We start from the raw sequence: 27,127 nt of genomic DNA on the forward strand, positions 1-27,127 counted from the left end.
GACATCTCCTTTCTCTGTTCCTGGGTAAGGTAGTTGAGAGAGTTGCAGCCAAGCAACTGCAGGTTTTTCTGGATGGCACCTCCATCCTGGACCCCTTCCAGTCCAGTTTTCACCTCAGCCATGGGACCAAGACAGTGGTGACACCAGACTTTTAGTTGAGGCAGTGGATGTCCAATATTATCGGGCCCTCCTGCTCCAACTGCTGTTTGAATAGCCTGCCAAACTGCTAGTCTAATCAGGAGCCATTAAACTCAAGATCTCATGAACCAGGCCATATGTAGTAAAATCTGGAGCAGTTCTTTTTTAGAACTGTTTGTTTTAGAACTGATGTTTTTAAAATTTTAACGTGATTTATGTTATCACTTTTTAGGATGTAATCCACTGTGAGCCCACTCCTGGTGAGGGCGAGATAGAAATCAAATAAATAAAATTGTACAGATTCGTGTTGTGTGTAGGCTTTTCTTCCCAACTCTAGCCCTGACATTTTCCTCTCTTTTTTCTAGATGTTTGACTGGATCAGCCACAACAAAGAGTTGTTCCTGCAGAGTCACACAGAAATTGGAGTGAGCTACCAACATGCCCTTGATTTACAGACACAGCACAACCACTTTGCTATGAATTCCATGGTGAGTAAATAAAGTTCCTTTCTTTGAGATCATGTGTAGGCTGGAGTTGAGAAAGTCAGAGGAGACGCACTATTTAAAGAGGAGGGAAAGCCTCAAATGCTTCAAGGGCAAAAGGTCAGGATGAGTATGTGACAGTAACTTTTTTTTGAGATGTGTCCTGTCATCAGTCTTTAAACTAGTAGAAGAAGAAGATGATGAAGAAGAAGAAGATATTGGATTTATATCCCGCCCTCCACTCCAAAGAGTCTCAGAGCGGCTCACAATCTCCTTTACCTTCCTCCCCCACAACAAACACCCTGTGAGGTGAGTGGGGCTGGAGAGGGCTCTCACAGCAGCTGCCTTTTCAAGGACAACCTCTGCCAGAGCTATGGCTGGCCCAAGGCCATGCTAGCAGGTGCAAGTGGAGGAGTGGGGAATCAAACCCGGTTCTCCCAGATAAGAGTCCGCACACTTAACCACTACACCAAACAGGCTCTCTAGTACATGATTAGTTTCTTTACTGAAAAACAAACTTTTTCTCTGGTCATTTTCACTGGGGAGTGGGAAGTAGGAATACAAAGTACTATGTTGTTGATCATAAGACTGAAGGGATTGGAACTGATCTCTAATATTGTCTTCCAAGATGTTGGTTGCAGAAAGAACCTCCATAGATTCATTAAGAGGGTAAGATTGAGGTGACAAATTTGCTGTGGCGAATGAAGTGTTTGCATTCAAGATGTCACCTGATCTGTCTGCAACTATTGAAGAGTTATCCTGTAGGTCTCGATATTTCTTTCGATGAATCAGGGGTAGAATGATTTCATTCTTAAAGACGCGCATAGGGAAGATTCCTTTGGATGAGAGATATTTTTGATCACAACAGAAGCTGAGGAATCTGCGCTGACCTAAATGAGAAAAGCACCCTCTGTGACTGGGAACAAGCATCAAAGAAATCTATCTTCTGGAGAGCCAGTTTGGTGTAGTGGTTAAGTGTGCGGACACTTATCTGGGAGAACCAGGTTTGATTCCCCACTCCTCCACTTGCACCTGCTGGAATGGCCTTGAGTCAGCCATAGCTCTGGCAGAGGTTGTCCTTGAAAGGGCAGCTGCTGTGAGAGCCCTCTCCAGCTCCACACACCTCACAGGGTGTCTGTTGTGGGGGAGGAAGGGAAAGGAGATTGTGAGCCGCTCTGAGACTCTTCGGAGTGGAGGGCGGGATATAAATCCAATATCTTCTTCATCTTCTTCTTGAATATAGGTGCATTGCTTCAGGCAATCTTTAAGGTAGTTCTGCACACAAGTTAGTTTAATAGCAAAAGATTTAAAGAAAACAACTATTTACAAGGTTAATAGTTAATAAGGAAGGTGGATCCTCTCTCTTCAAATTGCACAATAGCTGCCTCCATAGGTGGCTTGACCCACAACTCCACTACAAGAAACTGCTATGCAATTAGCCAGCATCTGAAAAAATACAGGAGCCACAGTGGCTGGATCTGACCTCCCAGAGTGTAGCACTATCTCCCCCAGTAGCTCTGGAGGACCTGGAGCCACTGCACTGAAATTTGGTGCCATCTAGTGTATAAGTGAAAGAAATACACAAGCAAAAATTTCCTTTGAAAATGTGCAGTACGCAGTGGAGATACAGACATATAAATCCGCAGGGAATATAAGAAAATCCAAAGGATACTATTATAAGCAGAATAGCATGAAAGGTTTTGGAGCAATACCATGCCAGCTCAATTACTGACTAAATCTGGTGACAGAATGGGACACAGACATGTTTAAAAGAACCCAAATCAAACACGTTTAAAACGTTGTGATACCTGTGCTAACATGAGGGGTATCTCACTCCACACTAGAATATAAGAATTGTTTTAACCATTTCAGTTCAGATTTTTAGAATAAAAATTCCTCAAAAAAAGTCTTGGAATAAGAGCCATATAACCGCTAGACAGTGCAACTAACAAAATTTAATTAAAGAAGGATACACAGATCACCATTTCTCAAGTTATGGCTTTCTTTCTTTGCACAAAAGCTCAGATTTAAGATCTCTGTATGCATTGAAGCCTACACAAAGTTATGGCTAGGGGAGGGGGACAGACACTGCTTGGAGTAACACATGGCTTCTAATCAGGGGTTGTTTTGTATGAAAAAGGTGCAGGAGCTCAGTAACATAACTCATTTGCATATGCCACACCCCCTGATACCCATTCTAGGAGGGCTTCTGTGCTTGCTGTAGCTCTGTTGGAGACAGAAATGTTGGGGGGGGGGGGGGGTTGTTGCAGGTGTTTTCATTAATTACTGTACAGCTGTCTATAGACAGAGCAATTGGGATCCAAAGCAAATGGATTCAGAAAGAAAGAAAGAAAGAAAGAAAGAAAGAAAGAAAGAAAGAAAGAAAGAAAGAAAGAAAGAAAGAAAGAGTAAATGGGAAAGGAGGGGAGAAGGAAGGAACGAAGGAAGGAATAGAGAGGAAGAATGTTTCCTATGTTCTCTGTGTTCCCCTTGTATTGGATTAGATTCAATAAAATAAAATCGATTTAATTAAAAAAACATTATGGGAGGGGGGGAAATGCAACCATTAGCATCCAATATTTTTTGTACTTCATGGTGGTTTTGGTCGCCAACCGGGATGGGTTCAGGAGAGGGGGGGGGCGTGGGTGCCACTGTTATCCACTAGGATCTCTCTTCAGCAGGCTGGAATGGAAGACAGGATGGATTTTACTAAAGGTTTTATTCAAGTCCAGTTCAACAGTCATCTTGTTTATAATCCTCTTTATTTTGAAAGGACCCAGATACTTATAAGCCAATTTTTTAGAAGGTTGGTTCAGTGGCAGGTTCTTTGTTGACAAAAACACCGAGTCCCCAATTTTGAAGTCCCAGGAGTGAGAGTGGTGTTTATCATAATGAGTTTTATAAGTCTTTTTGGCTGCCTCAATATTCTGTTGTATTAATTTCTCTGATTGGCTTAATTTAGTCCACCATTGAGAGAAATCAGTAGAAGATTTTTTCTTCTCTACCCCCCCCCCCCCCCGGTAACAGCGGGAATGGCTTTCCTTCATATCCATTTACAATGGACATTGGTGTAGATTTAGTGGAACTGTGCACACTGTTATATCCATATTCTGCAAAGGGAAGTAGTTCTACCCAGTTAGATTGCTGGTAGCAAATGAAACATCTTAGGTACTTTTCAGCAATGGCATTAACCCTCTCAGTCTGACAGTCTGTTTGGGGGTGATAACTGGAGCTTAGCCCCCTCTCAATCTGGGTCAGTTCACAGAAGGCTTTTCAGAATTCCGCAATGAACTGAGGACCCCTGTTGCTTATGGCCTTATCTGGTAACAAATGTAATTTCACCACGTGCTGAAAGAAGAGGTACACCAATTTTTTAACAGTGGGTAGTTTGGGGCTTGCTTGGAAAAAGTGTCCACCACTACTAAGATCACTGTTTTCCCCTGTGAAGGAAGAAGATCAGTTATAAAGTCCATGGAGACCACTGACCAGGGCCATCGGGCCGTCTCCAAGGGCTGAAGGAGTCCCGGGGGCTTTCCCCCTCGCCGTTTGGCCATTAAGTGCAATGGGGGGGAAAAGAAAACCGAACTGAGGGAATGGTGCACTACAGCCCTCTGACCATGCCAAAGTGCCTCCCGTGTGGGATATGGGTGCTTTGTGGGAGAGCATGTGAACGGGCTTCCGCTACTACATTTTGAGCTGGCCCAATTTGGCACACCTTCTGTGTGCCCCAAGCTGCCTGTCTGGACCCAGCCTATGATTGTTTGTCAAAGATGTTATTTAACATCTATATGCGACCTCTTGCCCAGATTGCCCGAAGGTATGGGCTGGGGTGCCACCAGTATGCTGATGACACCCAGCTCTATCTACTTATGGACGGCCGACCGGTCTGCGCACCAGATAACTTAGATCAGGCATTACAGGCCGTGGCTGAGTGGCTCAGACTGAGTGGACTGACACTGAATCCTGCGAAGACAGAGGTCCTCTGTTTGGGCCGTCGGGGGCCGGGGGGGGGGGAATCCCCCTGCCAGCTTTTGGCGGTGTTCCGCTGAGGCCGGCGGACAGGGTCAAAAGCTTGGGGGTGCTACTGGAGCCGTCCCTAAATATGGAGGCTCAGATAGTGACCACTGCCAAGTCCGCGTTTTTTCATCTTAGGCGGGCAAGGCAGTTGGCCCCCTTCCTGGACCCCGACGACCTAGCAACAGTGATCCATGCTACGGTCACCTCGAGGTTGGATTACTGCAATGCCCTCTACATGGGGCTGCCCCTGTGCCGGACCCGGAAATTGCAGCTGGTGCAGAATGCCGCGGCCCGGCTGTTATTGGGCCTCCCAAGATGGGGGCACATTCGGCCGGGTCTTCGGGCTCTGCACTGGCTTCCAATAATATACCGAGTCCGGTACAAGGTGCTGGTCATTACCTTTAAAGCCCTATATGGCCTGGGACCTGCCTACCTGAGGGACCATCTCTCCCCACACGTTCCCCAGAGAGTACTGAGGTCTGGGACTCAAAATCTTCTCACCATCCCCGGGCCCAAAGAAGTGTGCCTCAAAACAACTAGAGACAGGGCCTTTTCCACAATGGCCCCTATGTGGTGGAACCAGCTACCGGAAGAGGTGAGGGCCCTGCGGGATCTTACTCAGTTCCGCAGGGCCTGTAAGACGACCCTCTTCCGGTTAGCCTACGCCTGACTGGACAAATGTAGCTTTCTAGATTCCAGATTTTTGTGATTATACTGCATAGTTTTAATGTATAATGTAAAATTTTAAGGTTTTTAGGTTTTAAATGCTTGATTTTAAATGTATTAATTTGTTCCGATTTTATTGTTTTATTGTTTGTTGTAAGCCGCCCTGAGCCACTTGTGGGAAGGGCGGGATATAAGTTACGGAATAAATAAATAAATAAAGAGGGCAATATTTTGGCATGCTCCAGCAGAAGTCTCAATATAATATTCAAGAACAGTCCCATGTATAGCATATTATAATAATGGTTCCTTAGGTTTACAAGTATGATGACCAGACCATTTTGTGCCTGCTGTATCATGGAATACAGGGGAACGGAGATTTACCAAAAACTCTCCTGGCCATGGTAGAAAAAATGAACAACCGTGCATTTGAGTCATAGTGTAAAATGCACAATTGCAAACATACACAAAATAGTTCCTATACATCTCCCCCTACATGAAAAAGTCTGGGCTTCCAAGTCATCTTTATAGACATTTGGGATGGATACAAATATTGGAACAGAAGACAGGAGAGAGAGCATAAGTATTTATGCAAAACAATGCCCAGGTCTGCTGTTGACATGGGTTTTCCATTCATGTTCATTTTTTGATTGTCCTTACTTGCAGAAGCAATACGAGTTCCCCTTCTTAGAGGCAGAATTTGGTGCAGGGAGGCACCCATATAATTTCACAAACTGTAATACACAATTGTTCCGGAGGGCATTTTTGTAATAAGGCACATATAATAGGATACCTCAGTGGGATGCGTTTGTAAAGGGAACAAGATTGAAGTCTTTTCCACTAGCTATTGAATTACTATCTTGCTTTTACTACATAATCTACTACTGTAATTTCATTTTCTGCATTGTGTATGATGCATAACAATGTATACTTTTTACCTTATTTATTTTTTTTGTAATCCTAGCCTATTGCATTGTTTGTTGGATGTCTTAGGCTTTTTGATTGCTTTGTTTTCTGTTAGCAACCCACTTTGAATCTCAGCAAGCAAAACAGGCTACAAAACAAACAAATGAACAAATAGATAGATCCAAGTGGGCAGCTGTGTTGGTCTGAAGTGGTAGAACAAAATAAGAGTCAAGTTGCGCCTTTAAGACCAACTTAGTTTTACTCAGAATGAACGCTTTCCCGTGCTCTAAGCACACTTCATCAGACGAGGAATCCGGTACAGTGAGCAGAGCCACACATAGCTGGTAGGCAGTGGCTCAGAATGCAAAATAACTCAGAATAGTTTGCATATGGGGACATTTCAATATGAGAGCTCCATCTCCAGTATGAATTGGTACAGATAAAAAAAGAATTGCACCACGTGGTTCTTCCGTAATTTGGTTTGGCTTGAGGTTCTCTTAGAAGAGGCTTGTTTGTTCTCTCTCCGCCAGCAGCCTAATATTTTGCGTCATGACTATGTAAGCAAAGGAGGGTGTTATAATTTTACTTTTGTATAATTTTTCCACCCAGAATGCCTACGTGAATATCAATCGCATCATGTCAGTTGCATCTAGGCTCTCAGAGGCTGGCCATTATGCATCTCAACAAATTAAGCAGATCTCCACCCAGCTCGATCAAGAGTGGAAGAGCTTTGCTGCAGCTCTGGATGAGCGCAGCACTATACTGGCCATGTCTGCCGTGTTTCATCAGAAGGCTGAACAGGTATGTAATAGCTGATCTGTCAGATACTGTTTTTGTAAGCTTATGGCTGGCTTTGGACTGGTTCCCCTAAGGTAAATTAAGATCGCTCTTTTGTTTATAATATGTTGCAAGTGAGGATGAAAATATCAGTTCTGCAAGAAGGTGTAGCAGCCTACATCTTGCTTCCACTTGGATCTTCTTTCTTTGGTCCTAGTTATGGGGTGTGTGTACTACACATATGTGCAAGGAACGATGCAGGAAGAGAGACAAATCAAAATTAAATCCAAATAAAATGAAATGGTACAGTGGGGAGGATACCGTAGTCTTTCTTTTTTAAAGAAAACAAGACAATTTGGAAAGGATTGTTTGGAAATGGAATTTCCAAGAAAATGGTTTTTATTTTAGACGTCTGTTGATGTAGCATGTGAGATAAGTGTTTATACATTTCTTCACCACTGTCTTCCTGATGTGATTATTACATAAGACAGAGAAATCAGCAAAAGTGCCCAGATTATAAATCAAGGTGCTGGGGTTTTTGCTGCCCCGGGCTGCTGTCCTACCCACACTCCCGTCCCATCTTTAAATTGGGGGGGAGATGGGGCTGCTTCTGCCACCTCCCTACTAAGCAGAGAAGTGGCAGAAGCAGTTGATCCGCCTCCCCCTCCCATTCAAAGCCTCCTGCCAATCAGCTGAATTGTGGGGGTATGTATTTATTTTATTTTATTTACGTTGTATTTATATTCCGCCTATTCTATGCAGACTCGAGGCGGCTAACAGCATAAAATACACAATAAACAATAAGCAATATTAAAACAATAAACAATCAGATAAATTGCAATGGTGTTACTTCAGGCATATAATATTTCCTTTCTCAACTCGTACAGATCCTAGGCAGTTAGTACTAAAATGCGATAGATCCAGATGTGGTGGCAGCCCTCTCGCACTAGATGTCATATGCCATCCGAAACAGTTCAGTCTTGCAGGCCCTGCAGAACTGTGATAAGTCCCGCAGGACCCTGATGGCTTCTGGGAAGGTGTTCCAGAGTATTGGGGCTGCAACTGAGAAGGCTCTTGCTCTGGTGGAATTAAGCCTAGCTTCTTTTAGCCCAGGGGCAGCCAAAAGATTTTGAGAGCTTGATCGAAGTGCTCTCTTGGGAACAGGTGGGGCAAGGCAGTCCCGCAGATAGGTAGGTCCTAGGCCATATAGGGCTTTGAAGGTTAATACCAGGACCTTGAAACGGAGTCGGTACGCAACAGAGGCAGCCAGTGCAGTGCTCTCAGCACAGGCTGAATGTGCTGCTGCCAGGGAAGCCCCATTAGTAGCCTGGCTGCAGCATTCTGAGTCAATCTTCCAAATCTGAGTCAAGGGCAGCCCCATATAAAGAGCATTACAGTAATCGATTCTCGAGGTGACCAAGGCGTGGATCACCATTGCTAAGTCACTGCGCTCAAAGTAGGGGACCAACTGACATGTTTGCTGAAGGTAGAAAAAAGCGGCTCTGGCAGTGGCTGCTACCTGGGCCTCCATAGTTAAGGAGGACTCCAGGAGCACTTCCAAGCTCTTAACCCTTGACATGGGTGTCAGTGGTGCCCCATGGAAGGCGGGCCACTGCGATTTAGATAGAGAACCTCCATCTGTCATCTGGAGATTTCCTGCTTTGTCTCCACTGTGGAGAAAGACTGTACTTTCCCTAGGTAGAGGCTGCGAGGAGGGGGGAGGAGATGAAAAGCTGAAGTCAGATCAATTCCTCTACTCTATGATATACATAGCACAACAAGGCCAGGCCAAAAAAAAAGAGAAGATCATGCCACAAGTTCACACTGATGTTAAATGCCACAAGGCTGAATATAACAGGGAAATTTGGCAACAATGCACTGCAAACAAAAGGAATGCTAAGCTTCAGCGTCTGTGTGACTGTTATGTTCCCCTGCACCCCCCCCCCAAAAAAATTATTCTTCTGACTAGCATGATTTAATTAGGCCTGGCTGCTTGCTCCTGTTCAGCACAGTATAGATGGGACCATGGGGGAGAAAATAAACCATAACAAAGAAAAAACTCTCCGTGTAAAAACACAATTCCGACTTGTTATGAATAATGCCAAATAACAAAAAGAGTATCTGCAGTACACAGCATCTAAGTCATGCACAAAGTTAAAACCTTATAAGTTCCACAATGCTCCTAATGTCCTTATGTGGCTCAAAACCACTATATTACATTCAGTGCAATGTTTGAGAAAAAGGTCCAACGGAGAACCGATCCGCTTTGCAAGCCGTTTCGGATCTCAATTCCTTCTTCTTGGGACCAATCTTGTATATTATATGCAATTTTCTAGGTCCAGTAGTGCCAAAAATAATTCAGTCATCAGCCATGTCAGTCCAAAGTTCCTAGCTTTCTCTAATTTTCATGTATAGTATCGGGAACGCCATAGTTAATACATTCCTTGTCAGCAAAGCAGGTGTCCCAGCTAAGAAGGATTTGAGATCCAAAATGTCTTGCAAAGCAGACTGGTTCTCCATTGGACCTTTTTCTCAAACATTGCATTGAATGTAATATAGTGGTTTTGAGCCAGTAGGACAGTAGGAGCATTGTGGAACTTATGAGGTTTTTGTGTATGACTTAGATTCTGTGTACAATAGATACTCTTTTTGTATTTTGACATTCGTTATTCATAACAAGTCAGAGTTGTGTTTTTACATGGAGAGTTTTTTCTTTGTTGTGCTCCTGTTCAGCAGCAGCTCCCCATAACAGTCAGTATGACTTAGCAGTTGCCAACTCCAGGTTGGGAAATTCCTGAAGATTTTAGGGGCGGAGCTTAGAGAGGGTGCTGCTGTGAGAGCCCTCTCCAGCCCCACCCACCTCACAGGGTGTCTGTTGTGGGGGAGGAAGGGAAAGGAGATTGTGAGCCGCTCTGAGACTCTTCGGAGTGGAGGGCGGGATATAAATCCAATATCTTCATCTACCTCACAGGGTGTCTGTTGTGGGGGAGGAAGGTAAAGGAGATTGTGAGCCGCTCTGAGACTCTTCGGAGTGGAGGGCAGGATATAAATCCAATATCTTCATCTACCTCACAGGGTGTCTGTTGTGGGGGAGGAAGGTAAAGGAGATTGTGAGCCGCTCTGAGACTCTTCGGAGTGGAGGGCAGGATATAAATCCAATATCTTCATCTACCTCACAGGGTGTCTGTTGTGGGGGAGGAAGGGAAAGGAGATTGTGAGCCGCTCTGAGACTCTTCGGAGTGAAGGGCGGGATATAAATCCAATATCTTCATCTACCTCACAGGGTGTTTGTTGTGGGGGAGGAAGGTAAAGGAGATTGTGAGCCGCTCTGAGACTCTTCGGAGTGGAGGGCGGGATATAAATCCAATATCTTCATCTACCTCACAGGGTGTTTGTTGTGGGGGAGGAAGGTAAAGGAGATTGTGAGCCGCTCTGAGACTCTTCGGAGTGGAGGGCGGGATATAAATCCAATATCTTCTTCTTCTTTTCTGCACCGCCTACTGGACAAAAGGGCTCCATGGGTTTGGGGTCGCCAGCAGGCCTCGGCGTTTCAAGCAGTAAAGGACATATTGACTTTCAATAGCTTGCTGGCCCACTTTGACGAGCGGCTATGAGTCGTCTTGGTCTGCAACGCATCACCATACAGAGTGGGGGCGGTCTTAGCACACATGCTTCTGGAGAGCCACAAGGTCCCGGTGGCCTATTATTCCCGAACATTGCAGAAGCCGGAGCGCAACTATGCGCAGATTGACAAGGAGGGTCTGGCTATTGTGGCAGGGGTAAAAAATTTTCATGACTATCTGTACAGCCGGCCCTTCACGATCCACACAGAGCACAAGCCCTTGCTCGGCCTGTTCGCCCCCGACCACCAGACACCGCAAATGCTTTCACTGCGGGTCTTGCGGTAGTCCATCTTCCTTGCGGGGTACCAACTGCAAATGCCTTCACCACAGGTCTTGCGGTGCTCCATCTTCCTTGCGGGGTATGGCCTGTGCTACTGACCGGGGAAGGCGATGGGCCACACAAACGTGTTGAGCAGGCTGCCGCTGTCTTCCATGGACCCTGATCCTGCCCTGGCTTACCAGATCATGTTGTTGGAATCTCTTCCAGACCGCCCGGTACACACTACGAACATTGCTCGCTGCTCCAGGAAAAACAAGACCTTCTCGCAGGTCCTGGACTGGGTGTGGAGGGGATGGCCCACAGGCCGGGTGGGGTTGGAATTCTCTGTGTTTGTATCCCGCTGGGACGAATTATCTGTATACAAGGGGAGTCTGTTGTGAGGAAATAGGGTGGTGGTCCCTTCCAGTTTTAAGGCAACAGGTCCTCAATGCACTACACAAGACACACCCCGGTATAGTGCACATGAAGGCGCTAGCCCGTAGTTATGTCTGGTGCCTGGGGATTGATAATGCCATTGTGTCCTGTTTCCAGCCATGTCAAGAGACTTAGCCAGCTCCACTGAGAGCCCCAGGTCAACGTGGTACACGCAACCCCTGGTCCCGCCTGCATTTAGATTTCGCAGGGGCAGGTTTTATTCTTGATCATAGATTTCCACTCCAAGTGGTTAGAGATAATCTTGGTAGCATCCACCTCCACCAGGCACTAGGGGCACTCCGAAGGGTTTTCGTCACACACGGGTTGCCCAACACCCTGGTCTTGGACAACGGGACGGCATTCACTTCAGCCGAGTTCCAAGACTTTTGTGGCCAAAATCTAATAAAGCATATAAGGTCAGCCCCCTTCCATCCCGCACAAATGGCCAAGTGGAGCGGATGGTGAGGGCTACCAAGGAATCGCTCCGCTGCATCGTCCAGGAGGACTGGGAAGCTCACCTAGAGGAGTGCCTACTCGCCCAACACTACACACCTAGTACAGTGACCGGCCGAAGCCCGGTAGAACTGCTCATGGGTAGGAGGCTTAACACATTACTAGACTGCCTGCACCCGGACCGGGTCCCAAACCTACAAGAGGTACCAGAGATGGTCTGGGCGCCCAGAGGATTTGACACAGGGGACCTGGTATTCACTAAAAACTTTAAGGGGGGGCAAGTCTCCAGGGTACTGGGGGCCGTAATGTATGAGGTCACCTCAGAAGAGGGATTCACAATGAGGTGACACATAGACCAGTTACGGTCCCGTGAGGCAAGCCCTGACGATCCGCTGGCTGACAGTCCAGAGACGGAGACAGAAGAAGCGACTGCCCCAGCCAGGGATCCCAGAGCTCAGAGGTCAACATGCAAGTGCTACAAGCCAGCATACCTACAGGATTACGTGCAATAAGGCTTCGGAACTTAGGGGGAGGGATGTTATGTATGTGGCTTAATATATGTGATTCCTGCCAGCTCATTGGAGCCAGGAGAGCAGATCTTGGGGACTGGAGAACAACGGGAAGTGGGATCCAAATACCTACCACCTTACACCAATTACAGACCACTACCTGTCTGAATAAACCAATGGCAAGCTAGTGTGGGAGTATAGAGTTGTACATAGGTTTGGCCCGCAGGCCCTTAGTCAGTCGTTGTTGGGAGCAGCCATCGCCGTGCTGCCCCAAATAAAGAGCTGTTCTCACTATTATCTCCTCTCCTCGATGCTTTGAACCCACTGTATAACATTTTCCAAAGAAAGTTTATTCCTTTCTTGTATATTGCCTACTTGTTTCTTTCCCCTCTCCTATGCAATCTCTGAAATGCATTATCTGTTCTTTGAATATGTTTTTTTGGTAAGCTAACATTGTTTAAGCTCTGCAGGAGTACTTACTTCTAAGTGCAGAGTTTCTGCTGTGACCTACAGCAAGAATTGTGTTGTTCCTTTTAATTGTGAAAGCTCATGGCTAAATCCTGCTGCTTTAATGAAGAACAAAGGCATTCAGATGCCAAAGAGGGCAGAGCTCCAATACCCTTAATAGCTGTATAAGATAGGGAATTTTGATAGGTGCAGTTTGTCATACGTGAATGAAAAAAGCTGAACCTGTTCAAATGCTTCCTTCTAGAAAGCAATTAAGTGAAGGCATTGCTTACTCTTACTGTTGCTGAATTAGTGGCTTGATTGAAGAAGACTGTTCCAAGATGTAGCACAGCTGACTGCCCATTTCAAGATCTAGATGGTGTTACATATCCTCTGGAGAAGATGGAAATAGGCTTCAGGAAATTACTCTGCCGGTTGCATTAAATTAATGGGTCATAGGTTTATCACTCCAACCCTTTAAAAGGAAAAGAAGTTTATGCACTCAGTCCAGTGTAGCATTCCTACTCTGCTCTATGTTCTGTGCTCTCTTGGCCTTCCATCCAAATGATTACTTTATGTGTGGCAAGGGGATCAAATGGTCCCAGTAGGGTTGCCAAGTCCAATTAAAGAAAAATCTGGGGACTTTGGGGGTGGAGCCAGGAGACTTTGGGGGTGGAGCCAGGAGACATTGGGGGTGGAGCCAGGAACAAGGATGTGACAAGCATAATTGAACTCCAAGGGAGTTCTGGTCATTACATTTAAAGGGACAGCACGCCTTTTTAAATGCCTTTCTTCCATAGGAAATAATTAAGGATGGGGGCACCATCTTTTGGGGCTCATAGAATTGGACCCTCTGGTCCAATATTTTTGAAACTTGGGGGGTATTTTGGGGAGAGGCACTAGATGCTATACTGAAAATCTGGTGCCTCTACCTCAAAAAATAGTCCCCCCCAGAGCCCCCAATACCCATGGATCAATTCCCTATTATTCTCTATGGGAATCATTCTCCATAGGGAATAATAGAGTGCCTAGTAGACATCTCCTTCCCCCCCACACACACGCTTTCTAAAGGGGGGGAGGGCCTCTATACCAGGGAATCCCCCCTCTCTGCCCCCCCCCTCTCTCTCTTTCACACACACAAATACTTACCGTACTTGGAAAACGAAAGCAAGGCTGCACAGGAAAAGAAAGGGAGGGGCCGTTCCTGTTTCCTGTGCAGCCTTGAAAACGGATCCCAAGCTGTAAAACAACATGATGCCTACAGGTATGTTCTCTCTCCCCCCGCCCCCAGAATTTTTAAGAGCGGGGGAGGAGGCTGAAAATTCGGGGGTCCCCCTCCAGGGCAGGAGGGTTGGGAAGCCTAGGTCCCAGTGGGATTTTTTTTTAAAAAAGTTTTTCATGGAACTGTAGATTCCTTCCTGATTATGCTATTATTACAGGCTAACTTTGAAAATAAGGAAGCTACCAAAAACTGTCTGCTATGCAACACAGGCGATGGTTGTCTAAGGAACTCTGATGGTTGTTTAACTAGCCATTAAACTAGTTACTGTGCAGGCCTTGAGGCCCTAGGCCTGGTGCCTGCTTAAAGGTTTTTGTTGTTGTTGTTGATTTGTATCTTCAATTTCTTGCACGCCCTCTTCACAAGTGGGGTCAGGGGGGGTGACAATGAAATAACAATCAAAACATCATAAAACCATTTCACAAAATAGTTGAATTTAAAATCAATTAAAATTATCAGAATGGCAATAGAATTTTGTACACTGAATACAACCCCACAGCCAGAGAGAAGCAAGTAGAATAAAGCACTTTTACATGATGGTAGTAATCCTGTGGGCAAAAAGTGGGGCCGTGTTGAGCACTAAGGCCAGATAAGTTGGTGTCCAACCACCTCGACCAAAGACCTGACAGAACAGCTCTGTTTCATAGGCCCTGCAGAATTGCAGCAAGCTCTACAGGGCCCTGATCTCCAGTGGGAGCTTGTTCTACCAGGTAGGGGCCAGAAAAGAAAATGCCCTGGTCCTGTTTGAGGCTAAGTGGACCTCTTTGAGGCCAGAGATAACCAGTAGGTGTTGATCAATGGAGTGCAAAGCCCACCAGGGGAGTATATGAGGGAAGATGGTCCCTTAGATAGGCTGGTCCCAGGCTGCTCAAGTCTTTGAAGGTCAATACTAGTACCTTGATCTGGATCCAGTACTCGATTGGTAGCCAGTGCAGTGGTATGGAGGTATGAGCTGAGTTGCCATCAATATGCTGACGACACCCAGCTCTATCTGTTGATGGATGGCTGCCCACACTCTGCTCCAGGAAATCTGTGCTAGGTACTGGAGGCCGTAGCTGGATGGTTGCAAAGGAGTTGGCTGAAATTTAAGACAGAGGTCCTGCGTCTGGCCCCCGTTGGAATTGGTTTGGGAGTTAAATGACTGACCCTCGAGGGGGCATCTGTTGTCCCAGTCCTGAGGAATAGAAGCCTTGGGGTGACCCTGGATGCCTCACTTTCTATGGAGGCTGAGGTCACCACAGTAGCCAGATGCCTTTTACCATCTATGGCAGGTCAGGACCTTGCCACAATGACCCACACAATGGTCACTTCCAGATTGGATCACTGTAACTCACTCTGTGTGGACTTACCCTTGAACCTGATCCAAAAGCTTCAGCTGGTGCAGAATGCATATGTGCCTGTGTAGGCGCTGCAGTAAGCAGGAAGCCATTGCATTCTGCGCCAGCTGAAGTTTTTGGATCAGGTTCAAGGGTAAGTCCACACAGAGTTAAGTTTCAGACAACTCCTTTGCAACAATCCAGCTACGGCCTCCAGTACCTGGCACAGATTTCCTGGAGCAAAGTGTGGGCAGCCATCCATCAACAGATAGAGCTGGGTGTCGTCAGCATATTGATGGCAACTCAGCTCATACCTCCATACCAAATGGGCAAGGGGGTACATATAGATATTAAATAGAATCGGTGAGAGGATAGCCTCATGTGGCACACCATATCCCAGTGGGTACCACTGGGAGACTGCCTCACCAAGTTCCACACACTGTCCCTGACACCGGAGAAGGGAGAAAAACCATTGCAAGGCAGTGGTTTGTGTTAGCAAGGCAGTGGGTCAACAGATCATAGTTGACTGTGTTAAACACTGCTGTCAGATATAACAATAATAGCAGTGCTGAGCTGCCTCAATCTAGGTGTCAGTTTTGGTCAGTCTGCCTTTGTTGTGCTATGATCAATGGTGCTTCATTATTTTTTTTTTTAAGTCGGTTTATCCAACTATTAGCTATCAGTTGCAGCTCAATTGAGTCCTCTGTTTTCTTTTTTTCAGTTTCTCTCTGGTGTAGATACCTGGTGTAAAATGTGCAGTGAAGGAGGTCTCCCATCAGAAATGCAAGATCTGGAACTGGCCATCCATCATCATCAGTCCTTATATGAGCAAGTCACCCAGGCCTACACGGAGGTGAGTGTTTCCAGAAGAGACTGTGGTAACCCCTAGCCAGATTACACAGTAACAATTAGTAGAAGCATTGAATATCCGTTTGGAATACATACAAGAGTTATTAGTTGAATAACTTGTGTAAAACATGTATCTATTTGTGTTTTTGTTGCTGTGACTGCTTAAGCAGTTTCAATTTTGAGTTGTCTGAAATTGTTCTCTAATCAAGGTTAGGCAAATGTAGAAGCTCTAGATATTGCTGGAATATGAGCTCATTTGAGGTGGAGTCTAGTGGGTCTGGAGGCAAAGTCGACAGAAGATGCTCTGCCAGACTCAGATCATGATTTAAAAACACAAGGTGAGGCTAAGCAGATAAACTGCACATAATATTTCCCCCACGTTGGCTCGAGCAATGTGTTCTGGAGTTCTGTGCTCCAAGGTGCTCACAGACATGATTCAGATTGGGGCTTGGACCTTCCCCACAGTATTGTTTCCCTGACCTGAAAAATATATCAAAATATCTTGCTACACTCATACGTCACACTTCTGTTTTCCCATAAATACGTCTGCAGTCTGTGGATACCTTCTACTTTAGTGTTCTGATCAGAACAGGGCAGCTTGCTGTGTCATGGTCCCTATCTGGATAATAACCAAAAGCTCCCTGTTATTTTCTAAAATGAGTTCTACACAAATAAAATGGTAATTTTATGACGGGTGTCAATGAAAAGGAGGGGGGACCCTTTCCGGGTATTGGAGTTTGGCTGCTAAAAAAATAAATCTTTTTGCAGGTCATCTATGATTGCAAGTGATGCTGGTACAGTTTGCTTGATGACAATCCAGAGGTGCTTTTTGGTCCATTGTTATCTGGTCTGAGGTTATCTTATCACGAAAGCTAGTGGGATCTCATTCATAAGAATGCGTTTATTCTTCTGCGAAATTGGATCTAATTCTGTAGGTCCTGTAGGAGTTAACAGTATTGTCTTCAGATCCAATGATGTAGCAGATAGATATCCTTCATTTTTGTTTTTCTCATTAGCTGTTGCTTTGTGGCTCATCATGTCTGTTAATTTAAAAGGGGGTTGAGACACAACAGGGGGTTGAGACACAACAGGGCTCGACCCCCTTCCAGCCTACGTCCCATCCCGACGGTGGCAAGTAGTAGGGCCAGAGTAAATTACCCGCCTCCGTCACTGGTGCTATGTAATGCCAGGTCCATCAATAATAAGATCTCTACCCTTCGGGAGTTCCTGTTCGAACAGGATATGGACCTGGCATGCGTGACCGAGACCTGGGTGCACGAAGGGGAGACTGTAGCTCTCTCCCAGTTGGTTCCCCCAGGATTCTCGGTCGCTCACCAGTCCCGGACTAGCGGGCGGGGGGGAGGGGTGGCTATACTCATACGAGAGGCTTACTCCTTTCGGGCCCTCCCGCCTCCGGAGATCGGGGGCATTGAATGTGCCGGTTTGGCGTGGGACGTTGGGGAGGGGTTGGCGGTTTGGCTGGTGTACCGACCGCCTAACGCACCAGCCGGCGCCTTACCATCCCTGATGGAGGCCGTAGCAGGCTGGGCATTGGAGTACCCAAGGCTTTTGATCCTGGGTGACTTCAATGTCCATGCCGATGACATGTCCTCTAGTCAGGCGATGGACCTAGTGTCATCCATGGCGACGCTAGGACTCTCCCAGTTTGTTACAACGCCTACCCACCAGGCGGGGCACATGCTAGACCTGATCTTCGCGGCGGGAATTTTAGTGGACGATATTACTGCTCAGACAGTGCCATGGTCGGACCACTATGCCCTTAAGGCTCGTATGAATATCCCACCCCAAGCCCGTTTAGGCGGCGAGCCTATTTTAGCTTGCCCGCGGAGCCAGATGGACCCCGAACGGTTCCAGATGGCTCTACGGGATCCCTGGCCCTCTGGCAACTCCCTCGATGACCTGGTGGAGTCCTGGAATGATAGGCTCTCCAGGGCCATCGATGAGATTGCACCTAGACGTCCTCTGCGCCCTCGCCTAAAGCTAGCACCCTGGTATAACCAGGAGTTGCGGCAACTAAAGTGAGGACTCAGACGACTAGAGAGGCAATGGCGGTGTACTCGAGACGAAGCGACTAGAACATCTTATAGAGAGTGTATGAAGTCCTATGAGATGGCAGTCAAAGCCGCAAAGAAAACATACTTTGCGGCTAAGATTGCATCTGCAACTTCGCACCCGGCACAATTGTTCAACATAATTCGGACTCTTATAACGCTGCCACAGGGCAGCCCAAACGTTAGTCAATTGGAAATAGGCTGTGAGGCTTTTGCGAAATTTTTTGCAGATAAAGTCGCGTCGCTCCGCCGCGACACCCCCGCCATATTGGAGACAGTATCCGAACCCGAGGCTCCTTGCCTGTCTTCAGATTGTATTCTGGATGGTTTCAGCGCTCTCAGCTTGGAGGAAGTTGACAGGATCCTCTTGTCTGCACGCCCTACAACTTGCAATTCGGACCCTTGCCCCTCCTGGCTTATTAAATCTTGCCAGAGGGAGCTTAGGTATCCTATACGGGATATCATAAATAGATCCCTGATGGAAGGGCAATTTCCAATGCCTCTTAAGGAGGCAGTGGTCCGTCCCCTCTTAAAAAAACCAACACTGGATCCGGCCGAATTGGCACACTATCGGCCGGTCTCGAATTTACCCTTTTTGGGTAAACTCATTGAGAGGGCAGTGGCGTTGCAACTACAGAGTTTCCTGGAGGATGCTTCCGTCCTTGACTCCCATCAGTCGGGCTTCCGCCCAGGTCATGGGACGGAGACAGTGCTGGTTGCCCTGGTGGATGATCTCCAGCGGCATCTGGACCGAGGCGGCTCGGCGGTACTGATGCTGTTAGACCTGTCGGCAGCGTTCGACACGGTCGACCATCGGTTGCTGACTTGCCGTCTTGCCGACGTGGGGATTCAGGGGTTGGCTTTACAATGGCTACCTCTTTCCTCAAAGGTCGGGGACAAAGAGTGGCGATTGGGGGTGAATTGTCCCAAAGATACCCGCTGGATTGCGGGGTCCCTCAGGGAGCAGTTCTATCCCCGATGTTGTTTAACATCTATATGCGCCCTCTTACCCAGATTGCCCGGAGATATGGGCTGGGTTGCCACCAGTACGCTGATGACACCCAGCTCTATCTACTTATGGACGGCCGGCCTGCCTGTGTCCCAGAAAACCTGGACCTGGCATTGCAGGCCGTGTCTAGATGGCTCAGGCTGAGCGGGCTGAAGCTAAATCCGACGAAGACAGAGGTCCTTTGCCTGGGTCGCCGTGGTCCAGGGAGGGAGATTCCCTTACCGGCCCTCGATGGTGTGCCTCTGTCAGCGGCACACAGGGTTAGGAGCCTGGGGGTGCTACTGGAGCCTACCCTAACTATGGAGGCCCAGATAGCAGCCACTGCCAAGTCCGCATTTTTTCATCTTAGGCGGGCAAGGCAGTTGGCCCCTTTCCTGGAGGGCGACGACCTGGCAACAGTGATCCATGCAACGGTCACCTCGAGGCTGGATTACTGCAATGCCCTCTACATGGGGCTGCCCTTGTGCCGAACCCGGAAGTTGCAGCTAGTGCAGAATGCCGCTGCCCGGCTGTTGTTAGGGCTCCCTAGGCGGGAGCACATCCAGCCGGGGCTTCGAGGACTGCACTGGCTGCCGATAACATACCGAGTTCGGTACAAGGTGCTGGTTATGACCTTTAAAGCCCTTTATGGTCTGGGACCTGCCTACCTTAGGGACTGTCTCTCCCCACATGTCCCCCAGAGAGTGCTGAGGTCGGGGTCTCAGAACCTCCTTATAATCCCTGGGCCAAAGGAGGCCCGTCTGAAAGCGACCAGGGACAGGGCCTTCTCGATTGCAGCTCCCTGTTGGTGGAATCAGCTCCCGGAGGAGGTGAGGGCCCTGCGGAACCTTGAACAGTTCCGCAGGGCCTGTAAAACAACCCTCTTCCGGTTGGCATATAATTAACTGTGAGCAGAATGCCTGAATATTAAATCTTAAACATCAGATTACCGAATATTGGAAATTTGAAGGACTGATTTAAGTAATAGTAGCATAGTGTATATCGATGTGAGTTTTATGTATTTTTAGGCTTTTATGTATTTTATTGTATAATTTTAATTGTATTTAAATCGACCTTTGTTAGCTTTTATTGTTGTAAGCCGCCCTGAGCCCACCTCGGTGGGGTAGGGTGGGATATAAATCGAATAAAGTAAAGTAAAGTAAAGTAAAGTTAAAACATGGACTATCCTCCTCAGCCAGAAGCATATGTGGCTTCTCACTTTGTTTCTTTGAATCTCCCTTCACTTAACACTTTTTTTCCTCATCAGTTTTGCTAACTACAGCATGATTTATCTAAAATTTAATTTAGGAAGAATCCATTCAAACATTTGTACTTTCCTCAGATTGGAAACAATTGCAACATCCTCACAGAATTTTTAAGGTGAATTCCAAATTATACATGTACTGAACACAGAACACAGAATCAAGCAGTTAGCTTTTATCCCAAAAGGTTAGGGCAGGGTGTAAATTAAATGAATCCAATCCAAGTGAAGGGAGATTGAAAGAAACAAAGTGAAAAGCCACATAAGCTTCTGGCTGAGGAGGCTAGTCCATGTTTTAAATTAATACTTAAACTACTGAAAACATACAATTCAGATATATTATGGGATGTTATATTTATTGTAATATGATAGGGTATAGCTTTACAGTTAAATCTGAAGAACTGGAAGCACTGTAATGATAGTTCACTCAGCAGATGTGAAGTCCCTTTCTCTTCCCTGTATGCACCAGCTTTGGTTTCTGTAAAAACTAAATTTTGTTCATGACAAGATAACTCATTTAGTTAATTAGATAAATGATCAAATGTGGCGGTGTGGTTAGCAAATCACTCAACAACTGGGAAGACTCAGCCGCAAATTCCAATTCTACCATGAAGCTCTGTGCATGACTACGACACAAGTTAAGGGCCGCCAAGTGGGGAGGCTGGGAGGATCAAATTCCCAGGGCCCAAGTCAGGTTGCAGGCCCCTGAAACCAGTCTAATGCAGCATTCAAAGGCATCTGAGTTTATTTTGATTCTAATGCATTTCTGTGCTGCAGCCACAGTAAATAGCAGTCACTCTGATTTTGAAGGAGAGCCCCTGAATAATTAATTAATACCCCAAATAATAATATTTGTCATATTGAGTAAAAATATGCTTTGTCTTCAAACAGAGGAGTCTGTTGTAAAACTGCCGTTAAAAGCACAGACAGCCTTCAGTGGGTGTGTGTTCACAGATGTGTATTAGGATAAGACAAAGGGGCCTCATTGAGATGCCTCTTGCTGGAGCTGATAAAGGAAGGAGATGGGAGGAATGGAAAAGTACTAGAAGGAGTTGCAAGGGGGTGGGGAGTGTTGAATCAGATAAGCCAGGGTGTCTTCCTGCTTGTTTTTGGTGTGAATAAAACTGGCTGTATGAAGAATGATTTTAATGCAGTCATTTTGGGGACCCAAGCCCAACTGGGTTCTGCTTTTGGTACCATAAAGTAAACCTCGCTTCAAACCAGTAAGTCTGTGTGAACTTTGTTATTTCTCTGCTTCAATTTCTACTTGCTGAATGTTTTTGCAACTTTACTACAAGAACGCAAATACTTGCATATCTTGCTAAACCCATTAATCAAGCCAGCATTAGAGTAAGGCATAATTAGCCAGCACAGCTCATGGCTGCTGGAGTCATTGCCAGGCTGCAACCTCCTAAAAAGGTTTCCAGCAATCTGTTTCCCTCTTCCTTTCCTTCCACCCAATTCCATGGCTTTGTCTAATCGGCCTGATCTTCCCTGATAGTGCATTGTTGTTTCTCTTCCTCTTTTCCACACTCTTCTCCTTCATTTGGTAACTTAAAATGTATGTAATGTAGTATAGCAGTAAACCATTCATAATATTATGAAGAAAAATGGAGAACAGAATAATATTTTCCCATGTTCTAACAAAGTAGTAAAAGGATATTTACCCCTGCCTTTACATGCATGGTAATAGAATGTTAATCTGTTTTAGTGCATGTGGAACAGAAGTTAGATCTCCTTCACCCCTTTAATTCGATTATTAAGACACTGTTTAGGAAGTGAGTTGTTGTTGTATTGGTGGAGCATGTAATATACACCTATAAATGCTGCTTTGCTACTGCAAACATTAAGCTTTATGTTATATGACAAATGACAATCTTTTTAGATAATATGTCAACAAAATCACTCTCAGTGATCTCAGTACTTCCCTCCCAGCACTACTATACAATAAAGTTCGCATTGCTTTTATGCTAGCTAAAGATACAAAGGTTAACGTAAATAGATTTCTTACTGATTTACTTACCAAAGATTTATTGTGATACAAATTTTTTGTGAACTACAGCCCATTTCATCAGAAGTCTGCCATATATGTGTGTGTAAAAATATATAATCACAACATTAGACACATGTTGGATCAGGGTCATTGGGGGGTGGGCTGGGTGGAATAAGAACATAAGAGAAGCCATGTTGGATCAGGCCAATGGCCTATCTAGTCCAACACTCTGTGTCAGATAGTGGCCAGGATAAAAGCAGGATACAAATGACTAGATGAATAGGCAGCTGTTCTGTGCAGCCTGAGCTTTTCTGCTTCCTAACAGCAGTGAAGTGAATTGGGAGTAGCGCTACAACAGTCTAACACCACAAGCCTATGCAGTATAATAGTTATTTGGCATCAGGCCTCAGTTGGAGGGGGGGGGAGAGCACACCAGAGCATAGCTCCAGAGGCTCCCAAGCCTTCCCCCCTTGCACTGCCCCCACCTCCTCCAGCTGGGTGACGTGCGGGTAGCCAAAGAAATAGGCTGCCACCAGCAGCCCCAGTTGTCAAGTCCCTTATTTACTGCCTGTGCCTTGTGTATGTATCTGAAGGAATGTGTGGGTAGAAATGAAAGCGAAGCTGCTGTGTCTTCTGGGAGTGGGAAGCACAACCCCAAGGTCATGCCTCCTACCTTAGAATGTTCTTATCTATTGCTTGGGCTTTGTAGTAATGGTGAGTGTGAGACATGATTTGTAACCGCTGAAGTTTGAATTGCTTGTGCACCCAAAATGAGGTGTGCTTTTAACGGCTTGTAGTGAACTATATAACCTTTGCCATTTTGAACCAAGTCAGTTTCAACACTGACCCAGTGTTGTGAGCACCTAGTATTACCTTCGATTAAAAGCTTATCTGAAAACATGGAGAGCCTCTTTATTTGAAGGAACCTAGGGACTTGACACCAAGGCCAGCACCCAGAGCCCCCACCTCCATCACTGCTTGCCACAGGCCCCATGCAGCAAGCAGCTGCCACTTGCCAAGCGCCACCCCAGCCTTTTTGATGGCTCATTGTCTGTCGCCACCATCCCTCTCGTGTGTATCTGGTGCCATACCTCCCCAGCCTCCACTAGCCACCAGCCATCCTCCACCGCTGACTGGGGAAGCCCTGATGGAGATGGAGCACATGGGGAACCACAGCAGATGTTCTTGCAGCACATCCCTCATCCAGTCTGGATTGCTGAGCAATCTGCCACAGTTGCTGAGGTGGGGGGGGGGGGAGGTGCTCTTGGAGCCTGGCCTGCAGAGCTGTTGACAGGGGAGGGTGCTGGCCTGAAGCAGGGGTCTCCTTCCTGCCAGTGGTGTTAGTCTCTCTAGCTGCATCTGGGAGGAGGAGGAGAAATTGCAGCAGCATGGCAGGAGAGAAATCCATGGTCCATCAAGCCGATTCTGGTGTGGCCTACTTCCATCTTCCTCCACCCCTTGGCCAAGCCCAGCCTCCAGGGTGGAGGCAGCAGACCACACCAGACACTCCAGCTGGGGAGGAAGAGCAGCAGCGGTGGCAAAGACCAGGTGGAGAGAGGAGGAGGATGAGGAGGGGCTGGGCAGCCTGGCTGCTGGCTTCCTTCCCATGGGCTTGAATAGTGACTTGGACAAACAGCTCCAGATGTCCCAAACAAGGCAACTGATCACAGAAGGACAGACAAACAAAAACCAGCAGGAGACACAGAGACCAGCTCCCCTCGAGAAAATGGATGCTTTTGAACTCCAGGGCATTGTACCCCTCCAGCACCTCTTTTTCTACAAAATGATCCCTTATTCATGCAACACATAATGAAATTGCAGAATTCACTGCCACAAGCTGTGGCAAAGGCCACAGATGCATTAGCCATGGCATTTGTACCCCAATCTAATCACTTAGATTAGATTAGATTAGGTGGCAGCAGGGACCAGCAGGTGGATGGAGCGACACGTATGCCCCACTGGGTTGGCTGTGCTGCAGCTTGCCTGGTATGGCTCCAGCACTTGGTATGTGGGAGTGCACATGCCATTCAGCCCCTAATGCCCTGCCTTGCTGAGTTCCCTACACAGTGCCAAGGTCCCTGTGTGGTGGTATCATGAAGTTGGGGTGGGAGCCTTCGGGAGGGAATCAGCAGGCCATGGCAGTGCCAGCTGGAGGGGGTGAGACCTAGGGAGCAACTGCCCAGCTACAGAAGGGAAGGTGGAGGCCAACTTTCCTGGTTGGGATTCTTCCTCAGGAGGAGGCATGGGGGGCCCAATTCTGGGCATGTGGCTTAGTGGGGAAGTCAGTCTCTCTCCTGGCTGGCAGAATTAAGAAACCTGGGTAAAAAGGGACGCTTTTCTGTGCTTGGTGGTGGCTTTGGCCTGATGGGTGCAGGGGAATGGAAGGAAGGGCTTCCAAAGGCCTTTCAACCCTGGTGGAGAAAGGGTTTGACCAAGGGCGGCAGCCCCCTTGCTGCCTGGCATTTCTTCTATTGGGGGGAGGGGGGGTTGTCAGCCTCACCTAGCAGTCATAATGACCTATTAATACTTCTGTGCATCATTGCTGGAAGCACTTGGCCAGCATGATCTCAGCCACCAACTCTAGCTGTTTCTTCCACCTAGAGAGGGTCTCAGAGACTGGCACAGCAGCCAGGCTTCACGGGGTGCCCGGGGCCATATCTTTTGGCTCTCAGGGAACTTTTATGGCTAATAAGAAGTATTTGGATGGCAGGGCCACCAAGGAAGACTCAAGGCCAATAACAAACCTCTCCTCATCACTTGGAATTGGTTGGAATGCAGTTGTTCTTTAAGATGGTGGCAGCCCCAGGGGGACACACTTCCTTTTGGAAAACCCAAAGGCAGCTGGCTTGCATCAGAGGGCATACCTGCAACACCCTTCTGGTCCTTTTGAGGTTTCCAGTAATCTGGCAGTTAAGTACTAGTGCGTAATGGAGTTTCTGGAACTGGCCAATAATATGGCCTTGTTCCGCAAAGGGTAAGAAACAAGATTATTGAACAAGATTTGCATCCAACTGCTTATTTTTTGAGGGTGATGGTGAACAGGGAAAGGTTTTGGTTTCATCTGATTGGCTAAAACTCTCACAGGTCATCCTGTCAAATAAATCTAATTCATGGACTTTCTTAGTTGGTGAGAATTCAGTCAAGGATCTATCCTCAGTAGAAGGTTGAATTCTTTTTGATTGAATAGTTTCCCTGTCCTTAAGGGAGCTAGACATAATAAGTGGCTTTTTGCTCGGATTGAACAAGGAATGTGAGAAATTCCATGCCTTTTAAAATAAGTGGCCGTATTGAACATCATTGCTAGGATCCTAGGTGAGTAGGTAATATATATATATATATATTCCCCCAAATGGGCCCCTGTAGCTTTTCAATATATTTTAGATTAATAGAGGATACTGGTGTATCCAACAAGTAAGATAAATGATTTTTAGTATTCCACTTTCCCCACTAGTTTATCAATTTTCTTTTAAAGGAGAAAATAGTCACTACAATCTGAAAGTTATTCACCTGGAGCTCATTCTTGTTTTTTGAATGAGAAGGGGAATAAGATCTTTTTATATATATATAGAGGCCATTCACTGGATGTTATGTTCTTTTTATAATGGTAAAGATAGTCCCCTGTATAAGCACCGAGTCATTACCAACCCATGGAGTTCTTGGCACCTCTTCCCAATATTCTCATCGGTAATTGCCGCATCATCTTTCCCCAATGAGATAAACTAATCATTTTGATTCAAAGAGTGAGATCTATCAAGTTCCTCAGCCTCCATTTTTGAAGAATTTTTGCTCACAAGACTCCACAGCTTAGAGGGAGTGTCTCATCTGACCCAGCAAGTCTGACTCTGGTCATCCCCAGAATCCACATGGCTCATGAGGACTTGGCTTGTTTCTGGAGCCAACTGTGGGATGTGAGACTTGCTTCCAGCAGTGCATGTGTTGGTGATAAGGCTGCAAGAAGGACTCAAGGACAGCTTTCTGCCTATCATTCAGCAGGTCTATGGGCTGGCAACCATGTGTGACCTGCACATCAAGGGCAGGATTGCGGAGCAGACTGGCGGTTCAAGTCACTGGCGAGATAAGCTCTCACAATGTTAGGATGGGCTCCTGACAACGGTGCTGAAGGATCCCGAATGTTATTGCTGCTAAAGCTGCTGTTGTATCTGTTTGATCAACTGAATATTCTCTGTAGTATTTTCACTGTTTATTAATTATGTTTTGGTTGTATTTTTGTTGCTTATGAGTTCTTCACATATTCATATACTCTATCTAGCTATCCGTGCATCCATATATGTATTCATGTATTCATATCTGCTAGTATAGGCAGATGTGTATCATAAACAAGGGATATATCTGTAAGACTTGTATTTCACCAGCTGTTATGTTCTATACTTCATCCTTCTGAGTGACTAACATGAGACTGCTTCAAGTAAGGGGCCCAGAATTAAATGTGGCCCTGAGAGAATTGCTGGTTATCACAATTCCCCGGAAACACAGGACGGAGACAAGGGAAAGTAGCTTTGGACTGGAATGTGCTACCTTGACTAACCCAAAACATTATGGACCTGAGAACTCTTAAATATATTTTGGTGCTGGAATTGTGTGCCCAGAATTCTGGCACATAAGGCCAGGGCTGTTAGGTTATTTGTGTGTGTGTGTGTAT

General features: G+C 46.4%; 1 protein-coding gene across 5 annotated transcripts in view; it reads left to right on the top strand.

Annotated features, from left to right (window-relative positions):
* KALRN (kalirin RhoGEF kinase) overlaps nt 1-27,127 on the top strand; it is an 837,912-nt gene that overhangs the window by 399,787 nt on the left and 410,998 nt on the right. For all 5 annotated transcript variants that reach the window (XM_060262792.1, XM_060262795.1, XM_060262793.1 and 2 more), the window contains exons 6-8: nt 504-626; nt 6,816-7,007; nt 16,026-16,157. In XM_060262792.1, coding sequence (XP_060118775.1) covers nt 504-626; nt 6,816-7,007; nt 16,026-16,157 — 447 coding nt within the window. The remainder of the gene's footprint in view (nt 1-503; nt 627-6,815; nt 7,008-16,025; nt 16,158-27,127) is intronic.

This window comes from Heteronotia binoei, chromosome 21 (assembly GCF_032191835.1).
Source record: "Heteronotia binoei isolate CCM8104 ecotype False Entrance Well chromosome 21, APGP_CSIRO_Hbin_v1, whole genome shotgun sequence".
In the NCBI taxonomy this organism is placed as follows: Eukaryota; Metazoa; Chordata; class Lepidosauria; order Squamata; family Gekkonidae; genus Heteronotia; species Heteronotia binoei.